Consider the following 14,796-nt stretch of genomic DNA (forward strand, 5'->3'; position numbering starts at 1 on the left):
CTGGATATCAATGCCTAGGTTCCAGGGCCCTCCCCCGCCCCCGACGGTTCCCTCAAGGACAATACGTTGTAAGGCCAGTTATTAAGCTATATGAAGCTTTCGTCCCGTTTTACGGTTCTAAAAAGGGTTCCAACGACTCCGAAGACAGGCAGCCTAGTCGTAAGGCTGGGCTCCGCCGTGGAGGGCCAGGCCAGCCCTATACTCGTAGGTCCGTACTCTTCGGGATTGGTATGTTAATACATTCGCGCTCTTAGAATAGACATCCAAGACAAATTACTTGTTTCTTAAAACCTGTCAAATTCGTGGGGAACTATGTAAGTATGAAAATGAGACAGTAGGACAGTACTATACTATGTGTGTGGTTCGGGGTAAGCCGGTTAGTCGGGGACGGGATAATACCTCGAGCGAGAACGAGGCGACGCGGGAGGCGCCGTGGCACAGACAGATGATTGTAAGCCCATCTCACTGCCGAGAAAACGGCAGTCTGTGGCAGTGTGGCGTGGACGAATTCGAATGTATAGAGTACAATGCGTTTCATGGCAGTTGCTTCGGTCGACAAATACAGCCAGGCCCCCGGCAAAGGCAGCAAAGTACAAAAGGGCATATCTTACGAGTCTGCACTCATTATAAAGTACGTTGTAATGTAAGTATGGCGCAGCCGAGCCTACGTTGTAGGTGCATGTAACCTCGTTACGTTGTACGTTGTATGCAGACGGGACTTTAGTAGAAAGTACAGTACTAAGTATGTACAACGTAGATCGCAGCGAAGAAAAAAGAGGTTTATGACAAATGCAGAGATGATGGAGAGTGCGGGTCCTTGCTGATGCTTGTTCTGTTCTGCATGTATTTTTGGCATGTACGTTGTATATCTTCATGCTTGTCGGGGTCGAAGAGACGACATACAACGTACAACGTACAACGAATACAGCGTACTGAGTACTTAAATGAAGCAATTGAGAGGGGAGAGGAGAGATTATGAACAGGGATCCAGCGTGGTTCTTTATTTGCATGCAGAAGACGTACATACAACGTACAACTACAAGATGCTTTTTACCGGTCGACGAACGGCACAGGTGAGCACTGGGGAGTACCCGTGGGTACAGTGCGAAGTACGTACCTACAACCTAATTCCCCCAGTAAAAAGCCATTGAGGACCGGGAAATTGGTGTACACTACTGTAAATAGGGCTAGACATGTCACTGTGTGAATACATAGCAGGGGTTCGGGATGGCTCCAAAGAAAGTGGGTTGTGTGTCCCATACAATAGTGTAGTCGAAGCGGGCCGTACTCGCGGGAGAGATAAAAGAGTGGGTCTTCGCTTACATAGTGCGAAACCAAGCCCGAGGTGTGCACATACTGTACTTCACTGCCCGCGTAGGTAGCGTACAACGGACGTACCCAAGGTTACCTATACAACGTACTCTTCGAACTTACGTATCTTCTACGCCTCCCCCTTTACCAGGGCGCCAGCGCCATGCTTGTGCATTTGTCGCAGCAGCCACAACGTTACCAGTCTTGAGCAGACTGCGCCTACTTGCCGCAGAAACTTAGGGGTATAGGCGCAGCGCTTCGCAACCACTCTATCGCCCCTGGTCAACCAAGGAGCCACGAGGCCTGGTGTCACCAACCCAGCGCAGCGTCTGCAGTATTGGGTGAATTGCTATATTCATTAATTCGGCAGGAAAGAGGCCCCCAAAGCTCCTCAGCTGGCCTCTAGCGGTTTTCTTTCCAAAGCCCCATCGCCTCATTGGGGGGACCAACCTGGTGCAATGTGCCAGGTGATGAGAGACAGTGTGTGAGACGTCGCCGTCCTATCCATTTCTCTGGGTCAGATTCGAGTACCAGCCTCAAGCTCCAGGTTTATCTGTTCTGTCCCAGACAATACGCGTAATTTCCACACTTAGCATTCCACTGCCCATGGGCAAAGAAAGGGGGCCGCTGATGCTGGATTGGGCATCAGCGACTTTGTCGGGAGAGAGGCTGTCTCGCTTTAGAAGGCGCGCTTACCCACCTTCAGCTCACCGCAAGTTGACTGCAATTCAGAATGTCTTGCCGAATGGGGGCCGAGAGCCGCCGGTCCCTTAGACAGTATGGGTGAATGGCGGTTCGGCATTAGCGCGAGTATGGTGAGACTTTTCTCAGGTTGACATTGTCTATTCCTGGCACGATGACCCAAGTACTAGCCTTTGGGCTTGCACTCAAGTTTGTCCACCCGTCATGAAGCGAGCCTAGGTCATACTGTACGTTGTACGTTGTATGTGGTTGTTCTCACATCCATGGCCCGAGTTGTCCAGTCGCCTTGAGCCCACGGCCCACCATATCCATTGACTTGCGTCGAAGGGGGGCAGAATTTGGCTTGTAACAGAAGCTGGCAGGACGATGCCTGGAGGCAGGCGATGTACCGGGAGGAGGACTGCTGTGACACAGTCCAGGGTCGGGCCCCGTACACCCTTACCCTTGTCTCGAAAAAGTTGAAACCTGCCCTAAGTGCTTACCTACAACGTACTGCAGAGCCCTAGTCCTATGAGCTACCGCGCCCTTGTTGATTTGCAATGTATATTATACACACGTTGTATTCTACCTAACAACGTTCGAGCTCCGCCCTTCTGTGAGTTTCATTATTATTATTCTTAATATTTTAACTCTTTTTAACGTACGTATATATAGGAAGTACCAGAAGCCCGTTGTCGCGGCTGGCACTTCAGTTATAAAGTCCCAACGGACAACAACGAGACGAAACGTAATTAATGGGCGCCCCGCCCTGTCGCCGGGGATAGCATGCAAGTGGGAATCAACCAAGACAAGCTCGTGCTCGACGACGCCCGCCGTTACGGTTCTCGTGACGACCCAGTGCGGTGGCCTTGGGGCCTTTGTCGAGAGGAAAGTTTGTATTACGTTGTACATGGCACCCCGTCTAGTGGATGCCCGACGGACACCGACCCACCAAGTTTGTTCCTCCACCTTCTAGTCTCGATCGGGAGTGATGTGGCTTCGGTGGGTTCTTCTCGGACGGAACGGGATGCCGAGCTTAGTGGTCCCTATTGGACTGGACTGTGTTCTCATTTCAGAGCCCCCAAGCCCCATAACCGGATGATAGACGCGATAGCTAGACGCGACGCAGCCTGTTCTCCTAGTCTCCATGTCGTTTTCCATTACAACGTATGTAGGGACAACGTACAACGTACAAAAGACACTAGGGTATTTACCTGGTTACCCCGGCCTACACTTACGTAGACTGTATGAAGACCTCCATTTCGGCACTGGTTGTATTTATCATAATCACCGAGTCTCGTCATCTGCCTAGGTAGAAAGATCAAGAACTTCCCCGCCATGGCCCGCCGATGTGCATGATAGACCCGTGGATGATGGGCGTGCTGAAAATACAACGTACGTAGACACTAGCAGTCGATGATGGCACTTAAACGACGTATGAGGACACGGCATTTGCCATTTTTTGGGGTGAGGGCCCCCCAGCCAGATGGAGAAGGGTTTCGGAGCCAGGTCCGAAAAGAATACAGTTGCGATTGGTTCCGCGAAAAGAATAGAATGAGAAGAAATTAATGCCAAGCTTCTTAAGAAGTTCCAATCTAGCCATCTGGCTTCAACAGCATTCTTTTGCATTGCCGGCTCACATGACCAGCAACTCAGCACTAGCTTGGGAAATGGGGACCCGGACGAATCTCGGCTATCCTCCACCTCTGCCGATTGCTGTGGCGTTATTAACATCCTTGATGCGACGACCGATATACATACAGCGTACATCTAGGTCTAACCAGAGAGAATTAACAGGTTCATAGGTGTTTTGCCGAGAAAGTCAACAGCGTCAACTCCCAAGGCTCCCAGCACGCCCGGATCTCAGTGTAATCCATGACTTGACGTCGAAGATATAACTTACACATCGTAGTGCCAAGTGTTTTCTTGCTTGGGCTGGGCATCCCACTGCCTGACGGCGGTAGTGTAAACGTACTTTGTATGATTTCGAATGCAGATCAAACATGCATTTCCCACTTGGATATATTTATCGACGGCCCTTCATGAAGCCACGTCTCCCACCGTCAGACTGCTTGGCATCATACAGACCAGGCACCTAGCGGGATTCTTACGCACCACCCACCCACCAGCACCTTTTTAATTTGCGAGACATTCAGACAAGGAGGGATGGTCAGTCAGCACACTTGTCTCATTACATTGGTAAAAGGTTGCCTTCAGTAAGCGGCGGCTACTCGACGAATCCCAAGCAGTAATCAGACAACATAACCAGACCGTTTCCCAGAATAGTCCTTCGCCCAAGACAACATGACGATACAACGTACATCCGGTGTCTTCTTTAGGTGGTAGTACAACGTACGTATGTATCTACGTCGTACTGACTATAAGAAATAGAAACGGAAAAAGCCGTTTGAGAGCGGGCTTGTTACCGGATGCTGATTAAGCAATCTTCGTTCCCCAGCCAATGGGCAATGAACTACGAATGGGCACTACTGTACATTGTATGTACCTCATTAGTCAGTTGTATCCGACGCCTGACCCACATAGTCAACACTGTCCTGAGTAATCGCAACCCCGCTATGGTAAGAAGAGCGCTAGGTCTTGATCACCGTCACTGGCGCATGAACGGCCGGCGGGCCGGGACCAGGCGGCCCGTCTCTCATAGGTATCTCAATCTCGTCATACAGAGCAAATCTTTCGATACGTATGAATACTACAAGACCTGTGAGCTGCGTTCATGAGTTCCCGCAAAGCTACACTCTGGAAAAGCCCACAACAGGACCATGTCGTCAACGGAAACACCCGTCCCCCAACGTTGAAAAGCGCCTTCGTTCACCTTTAATACTTATGTAAGCAGCGGATCAGGCCCGGCTGTGGCACCTTCTTAGACGGGAGGAATGGGCGGGGACCCCCAATAGCCACGCGGTTCAAAGTCCCATCCGAATTGGCTCGTCCAGGCAGAAGCGAGCGAGCCAAGACCGAAACGAAACCAGTCCCAGACGCAGCAGCGCCCGCAGTCGAAGCGTGCCGATATGGAGTCCCGTGGTTCGCGCCAGACGTCAGATGCCCAGCATGCTATCGCCGACGTTATCTCCCCCCTCCCCCGTCCCAAGGTCCTTTTGTGGTATGTCCCGTTCCGCCCCTCGTGGGTGTGTCCGCGTCGCCCACTATGGCGACAAAGTCCCTGGTGCGGTGTGACAGACTACGCTAATTGAAGAGCGTAGTATACGAAACGTGTATGTGGCGGCGATGCTAGCTGGCTAGGCCGTCACCGTCCGTTGGCTCCCTTCTCAAACGTCCCGTGTGCATTATCCCGTGTCAGGACACCTGCGCCTAAGCTCTTTCCCAACCTGGAGACATGGCAAGACTACAAAGCGTGGCCTACGCTGTGCTTCCATATTCGTTCGCCAGACGTCCAACGAGCTCCCGCCGACTATAATGACCTCTCACCCCCCGCGGGATGACAGATCCTTCGTCTCCAAACGGACTCGCGAATCGCAATGGAAATTGCCGCCGCGCATACGTTGTACGGAATGAGCACCCAAGCGAACACATCCATCCTCCACGTGGCATTTCTTTGAGTCCCGGGCCTTTTGTCAACCGACTACACCCCAACAACCAAAGTTCGTCTCCGTTTTCGGGGGATGTACGTTGTATGCGTACTGACGTGCCATGTGCCTCAACCATGTGGCATCCATGACCACGACGCCGGGCTTACCCTTCCTGGAAGCCTGCAGCAAGACGTTGGTGCGCCCGCTTTTGTCGAGGTTCTTTGGTCTCCTCGCCTTCCTGGCCGGAATCAATACTACAGGACGTTTCCCTTGGCCTCTACAGAACATAAGGCAAATTGCCGAGAAGATTCCTCCCCTCGCCCCTATAATTCGGCCGCCATGAAAGAGAACGTCGCCGCAGTGACATGGCCCCGCGATAAGAGGCACAGCACGGTGTCCTCGGTTTCGGCACGTTTCAACTTGACCTCCTGCTTAGAATGACAAATATGAGATCACAGTCGAGTGTTGATGTCATCCAGCGCAAGGCTAAAGACCGCCAACGTCGAGTTGTCTTACCATCATCTCCGAATGTCCCGATGTAATGCGAAACACCCGGTCTCCTCGAAGGATGCTGCTCTGCCGATAATCTCCTTGTTTACTACCATCTCCCCGGGGTAGGCAGGCGCGCGTGCTGACATCCACAGGGGGCCCGTCGAGGGACAGGGAATTCGATGAAGATCTGGTTGGACACCTTGCCGTGGTTCGACAGAGCCCCCGCGTAAGCGCAAGCTCCTCGCCCCCAAAGACCCCTCCATCTCATGTCTTGGTTCAGTGGTGAACCAATTACATGGTCACATGTCTGTTTCTTATATTAGAAACGAATTCCCCCACAAGAATGCTGCCACGGGCCAGCCCCATCAATCGACACAGAATCAAGGGTCCACACAGGCCCGGTCTGGATTGAGCTCACCGTCGTATCGAGCTTGCGTCTCCATCGGCCACAAGCCCATGAACGTCTGTCGGCCCCGTGCTTAGGCGTCCCCGGGCACGCATAAGAGCGGCACAGCAAGGTGGTGTCGGACTTGTCTCTCACCCCCCCCGCTGCGACGCTGATCTCAATGCAAACCACTTTTTTAATTTTGGGCTTTCATCTGCTGCCTGTCTGCAGCGTGTCCCTGAGAGACAGCGGGTGAGACGGCCAGAAGATGCGGCGCAGACGGGAAAAATGATGTCGGCAAAAACATATAGACCAGTCAAAGGGGTGCGATAATACTTGGGTCAAGAGAAAAGGAGTTTTGCGGCATGGTCTGTACAGGAATATATGCATGCCACTCAACAAATCCACGGCATCAGGAATTGACAGGACCTGGACATAGGGTAGGTAGATAGAAAAGAGGCACGGAAACGGGCAAACTCCAAAGGCTCTCTCGCCATCATGTGGTTTTACTGCTTCCCGTCCACACACGCCTTGGATACTGACCAGCATGAACAAAACACCCCCAGCTTCCATTCAGAATCTCGCGACCAACCAAATAAAATCCTGCAGAAATGAAACTCGCTTAACCAGTGGTATCTTGGATCGTAGCAGAGACAAACTCCCCCTACTTTACGCCCTTCTTCCACAAGTGTTGTTCCGGACTTTCGTCCACCAGCTTTGATCCTGGTGCTTCGCTTCTGCCCTGCGCCGCAAATTGACCCTAGAGATAATAGACAATAACTGACCTAGCTGGACCCCAACTGCTAATTTCCCGAGCACCCGCTTCGCTCCAAAATCAGAAAAGAAAAATCAAAGAAAAAAAAAGAAAAGAGACAAGCACCGTGAGCTGCATCGTACGGTCTTGCTGTTTCTATTCCCGTCCGCCCCATCCTCACGTCTTATTCTCTCACTCCCAAGTCGTATACCTGGAACAGAGTGAAGAAATGGCGCCAACTGCAGCGGGATCGATAGCCTTCCCGGAAAACCTGGGATGGTCCCAAATCGCCTCGCAGCCTTGATTCAGACCATGGTCGGACCGAAGCGGCCAGTTCGCGAGCCTGGTCGGGACGGTGGTCGACCTGAAACTGCGTGGTTCTACAGCCGCCCAAGTCGAGCCCTGAAGATGGCCACCTTGTCGTCGTAGAAGAGAATCTCGCGAAGGCGTATCCGTGGCTTGCCGTCCGAGAAGACCCCCTGCGACGAGTCCGTGTCGGACGAATCCATCGTGCCGGACGACGTGTCCGAGCCCGAGTCGTCCACCTCCTCCTCGTCGCTCCCGCCGTCTTCACCGCCCACCTCGTCCACCAGAATCCCCTGCTGATCAACTGCTTGTCCGTCCGACGTATCGGATGCGTTGTCATCGCCTTGGCTGCCGTCGTCCTCTTCGCCCTCGTCATCCGTGTTCGAATGTCCCGCCGGACCTGGTTCCGCATCCCGCGACCCGGGCGCCGCTGTGTCCGACGGCTTGGTTTCGAGGATTTCGAAGCATTTCTGCTCAATCCCCACGTAGCCAAGTTGGATGTCCGGGAAAAGCGTGACGATATCGACAATCTGCAAGGCGAGCTCCCTTGGTTCCAGGTTGCCAGAGGCGTGGTCTGCTACTCTGGGCAGGTGTATGGCCCGCAGCTGAGGTACGTTGGGGAGCCTCTGGAGGAAAGTGTGCTACAATTTTCCGGTTAGTTACCATGTGGCCCTGACGAGTCACGGCCGAGGGATATGTGAACTAGTAGCGACGATCCTACTTACCCAATCCCTGTAATGCAGGCATACGGAGAGCTCCCGCAAGTTCGTCATGCGACCGCTCGTCAAGTATGTGACCATCTTCGATGTCGCCATCCAGTAAAGCCAACGGAACGGCTCGGCAAAGTTGCCGCTTGGCATTCTATAGCCCGAGCTATCGAGAAGAAGCTTTCGGAGACTCGATCGGTGCCTCCTGATGGGTCCCTTGAAGATCTGTTCGATGGTCGCGGGGGGAGGCCCAGACTGCCGTCGGTCCTGCAAGAAGAACACCTCCAGGGTGTTGGGCGCCAGCGTCTCCTTCAGAAAGTTAATCAGCGCGACAGACGCCATGTCGGTGTATATATTCTTCAGGTTCAACCGGTACTGAACCTGTTTCTTCATCAACGTCGTGGGGTCGTGGTGGTGTGCCTGCGACTGGTCGTTCGATAACGAGCCTGCGCGGTCATAGGCCGTCCAAGTGGTCGGTTGGAACTGCCTTCGGAGGGCCTTCCAGAGATTTTCGTGGTGACGGCAGTTGAGAATCGTCAAGCTGGACAAGAGAGTCCAGTCAATGGCCTTGCAGGCGACCTGGACAGAGATGGGAACTCTCTCCAGTTCGAGGGTCTTCAGCCTCAGTTTGCCGTCGAGGCGCTTCTTGCCAGCCTCCAATTCATCCTCCCCGGTGACTTGGCCCGCCAGCGCGGGCCTGTGCTCTGAACTGCTCGACGGACCTCCCTTCGTCGCAGAGCCATGAGTCGGGGCGGATGTGGCAGGTGTTGCCGAAGTTTCGTCCAAACCCGACGGCGGCGCCGCAGGGTGATGCTCACTCGATTCGTGCCCCGACGGTGCTGGGGACGCAGACTCCTTCCCTTTAGGCTTGGAAGCCTGCTTCCTCCTGATATCGTAGATCCTGCCCGTCAAGATGCCCAAGACCCCCCCCAGCCGACGGTCGGAAATGGTGGCCTCGCCTGGCCAGCGCGCGTTGCGGTCGACCTGATGCAAGCCCGGTCCGTCCCACGCCTGGACAAAGTCCCTATGAGCGGCCTTGGACGAAATACCTACGCGTAGCTCCTCGAATCGGCCCTGTGATCTCTCAATCGCGACAGCCATCTCGTCTAGGTAAGACAGCTCATCGATATCAAGGACGGAGAGGCTCTTGAGCGGAGGCAGGACGGAAAACGTCGGGAATTCCACACGGCTTTCTGAGTAGGGAATAGGCCCACGGGGACGGGGATGGGTGGCGGTCGAGGGGATGAGGATGCCGATGGGGGTCATGGTGCTACCGACGGGCACAACGCCATGATCGCCGAGGCCTGGCCCCGGACTGGCGTCGTCAGAAGACGGCGAAACTTCCGAGTTGTCATGCCACCGCACCGAGACTCGCTCCAGCTTGGACTCGCCATTGGGGCTGTGGTCTCTGAGGGAGGCCAGGGCCATGAAGATGTCGGAAAGCACACCAGTGGGCATGTCCCATACGAAAGTCTCCAGACTGGTCATCTTGGCCACGGCGAGGGCGACGAGGGTGCCAAGCATCTTGCCGCTCTCCTTGGTGATCATGTACTCGGCGACCCAGTCATCGGGCCCGTTTCCGAGGGAGAACTTTTTGATGTAGCTCGCGTAGTCGTTCTTCAGGCGCGATGGCGGGTGGCCGAGGTGACGGGATTTGTGTGTGGAAAGCAATCTGCGGGTGTGATGGGAGAATTGGCTGCCGAGGCAGAGGGTGGAAAGACCAAAGGTGAGGGCGTCGACGCTCTTGGAGTCGGACTGCGACACTTGCGTGGCGTCGGGCCACACGATGTCGAATCTCGAGTAGATATGGGGCACGGCCAGGTTATGAAGCGTCGAGTTGGTTAGGGCAAGGGCGGTCAGGTCATTCGTATGGACAACCTAGAAGAGGCGGCGAGGCCATGTTAGCGGGCGATTAGGACGTTCGTACATGAGTAGCGACTAAAGAGCAGGAGCGGGGGCGGAAGCGGGGGCTGACTTGCCTCGTTGACAATGAGCCGGAGGACGTCAAGGGGAAGCTCGAGCAAGGTCAGCTTCCCCGTCCTTCTAGAGACGGCGTTCCATTCCTGCTCCTTTCCCCTCAAGAGCTTCCGCATCAGGGCAGCTGGGTCGTCCTGGGGGATGGCTAGCGCTGGATCGCCGTCTGTCGGTGCAGGTAGACGATGGGGTTTCGAGTTGGCCGGCGGTATGATACCGGAGTTGTGGGAGGCAGGGTCGAGGTTGGCTGCGGGTTCGGACACTGCGCCCGAGACGTCGGGCTGATCGAGGCCCAAGAGCGACGTCTCGGCGGTTTGCTGGGGTGAGTTGTCCATTACAGGCATGGATGGCTCATGCTCGCCCTTGTTGGCCTTGTGCATGTAGGTAGACAATCAGGCGACGATTTCTGTTTGGTGCGAGGCAAGGGGAGTCCAAGGTGCAGTGGTCGAACGCGGATTCGGTTTGCAGGGAGGGGAGGGCGATGATAGCAAGGTGGCTCTCGGTCTGCGGAAGGATGGCTGCTGTCTGGTGGTACCGATGGGTCTACGGACCTATGGGCGTGGTCAACGCTGCGTAGGGATACTAGTAGTATGTATTATTGATGACCTTAGTTCTTCATTCCGTGGCTCGAGGCGGCCAGGGCGAGAATGGATGCGGTGCAATAGTGATGTTGGGCAGTCTCGACATCAGCTGCCCGGCGGGGAAGGTCGGATAGAAACCCACATGGGATTAACGGAATGGGGTTAGTATGGTCGTACCGATGATAAATCCCCGATAATAGGGAACCACTCAAGCTGTATACGTTGTACGCTCTTCGAATTGGAGCTTGCTCCAGCTTGTTTCGAAGGTGGTTGAAAGGCTCAATTTTAGTAAAGCCTTGTCGCTGTCGGGAAAGAGGAAAACTGAATAAGACGGGAAAAGTTAAAACAAAGAAATCGAAAACAGAGGACGTACTTTGTAGGGCAAAGTACGATATACTGTGTACGTACCTGGATTGCATCGAAACTTTGACGGGCGGAATTACTATGTTGTACTGAGTGTACCTACGCTACCTACCTACATTGTATACATACACCGCCTACGGTACATTGTTGCCGATGGACTTCCTCCAAAGTACCCCTACCTGTGGTTAGTGGTCGCCAATTCCTAGGTACCAAGCCAAACATTATCCCAACCTCTTCCCCTGTTGATCGATCGCTTGTTGCTCGTAACCGGCTTCAACGATGCAAATACGTTTCCCTTCACCAAGCTGTTCAGCAGCTGAGCGCAGATGCGTGTGGAAAATAAAGGATTGGAATTAGCGATGACGTTGCTACTTTCCAGTGCCCAGAAAATCAATGCAACTAACACCTGGTCAGCAACAAGCGGTTTAATAGTCTAATGGTTAGGACATGAGATTCTGATTCTCAGGGTCCAGGTTCGATTCCTGGTTAGACCTTGTTCTTTTCTTTCTTTTTTTTTTTTTTCTGTTTCTTCCTTTTTGTCTTCTTTTTTTTTTCCCTGCCCAACACCCTCCCTCCCCGTGATCACCCAGACCAACACGTCGACAGACGCTCCCCACCGGAACAGCACTCAGGGCCGCTATTCTTGCCTACCTCCCTTACATCAACTTCTTTCACTCCTCGTATAAATGTCAGTGGCTTGCCAGCAACCACTTGATGTTTTCCCATCGACTCCACCGTACATATACAGAGTTCAATACATCACGTCTCCCTTCCACAGTTCATGGTCCGCCATCAATATTCTCGAATCAGCCCTAGCTCGTAATTATGGTACAATCGGGAAATGCGCTGCTTTCAATTACCGCTCACTGTTACGCCAAACGTGGTACGAAGTATGCCCAATTCCGAAGCCAGGGGTCATTACATTATAAGGCTGTTTTTGGCCGTCCCCCAGCCCTCGGGACGCCACTGCAACATACCTTTGGCAAAGGCCAAAAAAGCTTCAATTTTCTCGCCGTCCAACCGCGTAATCGACTCTTTTAGGTTCAGGTGCTGCCGGATGGGGATGTCGGCTATCATTCGCCTACTCCGTGGGTAAATATCTTTGTTGGGTCTGACAATAACCAGAGAGAGAGAAGGGCGGAGAGACGCAACAAAACCCATTTGCCAGCCTTGATGCCTTTCGTTGCCAAACAATCAACTCCATTGGCAGATCCCGGCAGGCGCAAAAACCGAAGAAACAGGGACAACTAGTCGTACCAGTGTGGACGATTTTGCATCCTGGATGCAGGTAATCCAGGGCCAAGAACAGGTTGTCGAGGCCTGCTTCCAGAAGATCCTCGATGAACAAGCCTTCCGGATTCCAACGCACGAGTTCCCTCCAGCTATCCCACGTGGGCTTTTGGACAAGACAATCATGTATGACACCGGGATTACCCGGTGTCTCAAGCTTGAAGATGTGCGGTGTGAACGTGAGGATATCCAGGATGTGACCGATCCCCTTGCCCAGAGCCTCGTACACTTGAAATTCTTCCAAACCACCACCATCACGGGTGTAGAGCATATGTTCCCTAAACTCGGATCAGTAATACAGCGAAGGGAATGGAGATGATGCCCTCCGTCGAATGATAGTATCAAACGAAAGGCGAGGTGTCAATGGAATGACATTGTGAAGAGTACGACCTAGCCACACCGTGGAGTAGGTAGACCCAAAGCCCAGTTTGCCCAGGACTTGGTATTGTCCATGATTACACGTCCATAATTTTCGCGGGATAGTACTGGCCGGATTTGAATTCGTCGGACGTTCGAGGGGCCCTGCGTAACAAAGTCGTTGAATAAGTTTTCTCGCTGACTACCTACCCGGGTTGGGTGGGGTGTAGGTCAGAGCTTGAATAGAGGATTTTGCTCTAACCAGAGCCAGGTTAGAGGTATAACTGTCGACATGAAGTTCTAAGACTATCGATAGTCTGACCAGTCATCGGGCTCTGACCTATAAACCCCTAAACCCGGGTAGGTACCTAAGGTATGGATGGTAGTGGGCTTTCTGAAGACGGGGAGTACACTAGAGCAGCTCACCGATACTGAGAGTCCATTAAAAGCTTCTCACCGAGAACATCCTTGCGCTTTTAGTGCCTGTCAAGGTACCGGTACATGATGTACAAGCTCCCAATTACCCTGTAGGAAACACAAATGCCCAAGCACGACACACTAGTCGTTTTACCCATCTCAATATCGAACAACAGCCTTGCCTCTTTCTGCCTATATTGCTATTTTACCTCTATTTCAAGGAACTGCAACAATATTAGCCAAAGGCTGGACCTTCCCCGAAAACCGAAGCGGCACTTGATCCACCGACTTGGGCATCAAATCCCACCTTGACTTTCCACATCTGCGAATATCGAACCTTTACCTGCTACCTCCCGCGTTTATTATCCACCCGCGTTGCCCCGCCCGCAACCCTCCCTTCTCCTTGGCTCCTTAAAGCTGGCTTCCTTCCCCTGCTGCCTGTTGTCGCTGCACAAACGAACAGGAACTCAACTCGGTTTGTTCCAAAGGAGCTTGTCTGCCTCCTGAAATCTCCCCGGATTTATCTTTCCACGTCTCGCAACTCGTTCTCTCTCGCTTTCCTCTGGCCCTCAAGCTTCCACGCTGCCCCGACAAACGTTACGCGACAGCTAGACGTGTGCGCCCAACGACTGCGTCACCACTTGTCCCTCGACTATTTGTCTCCCTCGCGCTTTTCCCCCCCTCCTGCCCGACAGAGTCGCGTGCCAGCCAACCAACAACCCCCACGCCACACAACAGGCCCCTCGTCCTCCCCCCTCATTCGCCGTCTCTCGAACCCCCCGCCGAATATGGCCACGTTCATCGAAGCCCTTTGGGACGCCATCTTCACGCCAGGACCGGCACCGATCATCCTCCGCGCCGCGAATGCCACCTTTCTCGCCCTTCAGGTCGTCCTCCTAGTCCTCCTCATCACAACCCACTCCATCCATTTCGTCGTGCTCTCCTGCCTATGCGCCGGCCTCTGGCGGGCCATCAATTGGTTCGCGGCGGAGGTTCGGCTCGTCCAGCAACGCGAAAGGGAGGAGGAGCAGAGGCGACAACAGGGTCAACAGGGACGACAGGGACGACAGGGACAACAGGGACAAGGACAAGAACAACGCGACGGCCCTGCTGCAGCCGCAACCACTGTAACTAGCGACGACGATACCGAGGTGGAAACCGCTGCCACCGGCGCAGCTACAGGCGTGTCTGGGACCACAGCGACTAGGCGTGGTGGTGTCGTGAACCGCAAGCCGCCCAGCGCCAGCGCGAGCCGGGAGGTCGAGGCGGAGAAAGCGGAGGGCGCGGTGCCTCCAGTTGTCGGGACAGTAGCTGGGGGCGCGGCTTTGGTTACAGATGCCCAGTCGGTCGCGAGCACAGAGGACGAGTGGGAGAAGGTGTCGCAGAACGCGGACGAGAACGAGAAGGACAAATAATTTACGGGGCAGCCAGCGGTCCCATTTTCCATGACACTCACATTTTTCCATCTCGCGCTTTGTTGACGAAGACTAGAAAAAGTAGAGGAAGAAGTAGAGTACGGAGACGGGAGAAGCTCGCATGTACATGCGCACTATACGCATCCCGTTTATCCAGTTACATCAATTCGTGATACCCCATGCGGCGTCCTACAAATTCGGTTCAATAGAAAAAT

The 14,796-nt window shown here is 53.7% G+C and overlaps 4 protein-coding genes and 1 non-coding gene across 5 annotated transcripts; 2 read left to right on the forward strand and 3 right to left on the reverse strand.

The window, feature by feature from the left end:
- Nucleotides 1–5,370: 5,370 nt before the first annotated feature.
- Nucleotides 5,371–6,321, reverse strand: ACRALDRAFT_1076479 (uncharacterized protein; the record flags this gene model as incomplete). The annotated part of the gene is made up of 1 exon (XM_071018514.1): nucleotides 5,371–6,321. The coding sequence occupies exon 1, from the start codon at nucleotides 5,674–5,676 to the stop codon at nucleotides 5,371–5,373; it is 306 nt and encodes a 101-aa protein (XP_070875258.1). The 5' UTR covers nucleotides 5,677–6,321.
- On the reverse strand, nucleotides 5,373–6,321 carry ACRALDRAFT_1063771 (uncharacterized protein). The gene has a single exon (XM_071016854.1). The coding sequence runs from the start codon at nucleotides 6,298–6,300 to the stop codon at nucleotides 6,139–6,141; it is 162 nt and encodes a 53-aa protein (XP_070875259.1). The 5' UTR covers nucleotides 6,301–6,321; the 3' UTR covers nucleotides 5,373–6,138.
- A 1,230-nt stretch (nucleotides 6,322–7,551) lies between these two features.
- Nucleotides 7,552–10,277, reverse strand: ACRALDRAFT_1056956 (uncharacterized protein; the record flags this gene model as incomplete). The annotated part of the gene is made up of 3 exons (XM_071015900.1): nucleotides 7,552–8,118; nucleotides 8,203–10,062; nucleotides 10,164–10,277. 3 exons carry the CDS (start codon nucleotides 10,275–10,277, stop codon nucleotides 7,552–7,554), a joined length of 2,541 nt encoding a protein of 846 aa, XP_070875260.1.
- Nucleotides 10,278–11,524: 1,247 nt separating this feature from the next.
- Nucleotides 11,525–11,596, forward strand: ACRALDRAFT_t160. Its single transcript has one exon. It is a non-coding gene; the product is annotated as a tRNA-Gln (tRNA).
- A 1,788-nt stretch (nucleotides 11,597–13,384) lies between these two features.
- On the forward strand, nucleotides 13,385–14,790 carry ACRALDRAFT_1063770 (uncharacterized protein). Its single transcript, XM_071016853.1, has one exon. The coding sequence runs from the start codon at nucleotides 13,955–13,957 to the stop codon at nucleotides 14,579–14,581; it is 627 nt and encodes a 208-aa protein (XP_070875261.1). The 5' UTR covers nucleotides 13,385–13,954; the 3' UTR covers nucleotides 14,582–14,790.
- Nucleotides 14,791–14,796: the final 6 nt, after the last annotated feature.

The sequence above is a fragment of the Sodiomyces alcalophilus genome (assembly GCF_042370955.1).
Source record: "Sodiomyces alcalophilus JCM 7366 unplaced genomic scaffold ACRALscaffold_4, whole genome shotgun sequence".
Lineage (NCBI taxonomy): Eukaryota > Fungi > Ascomycota > Sordariomycetes > Glomerellales > Plectosphaerellaceae > Sodiomyces > Sodiomyces alcalophilus.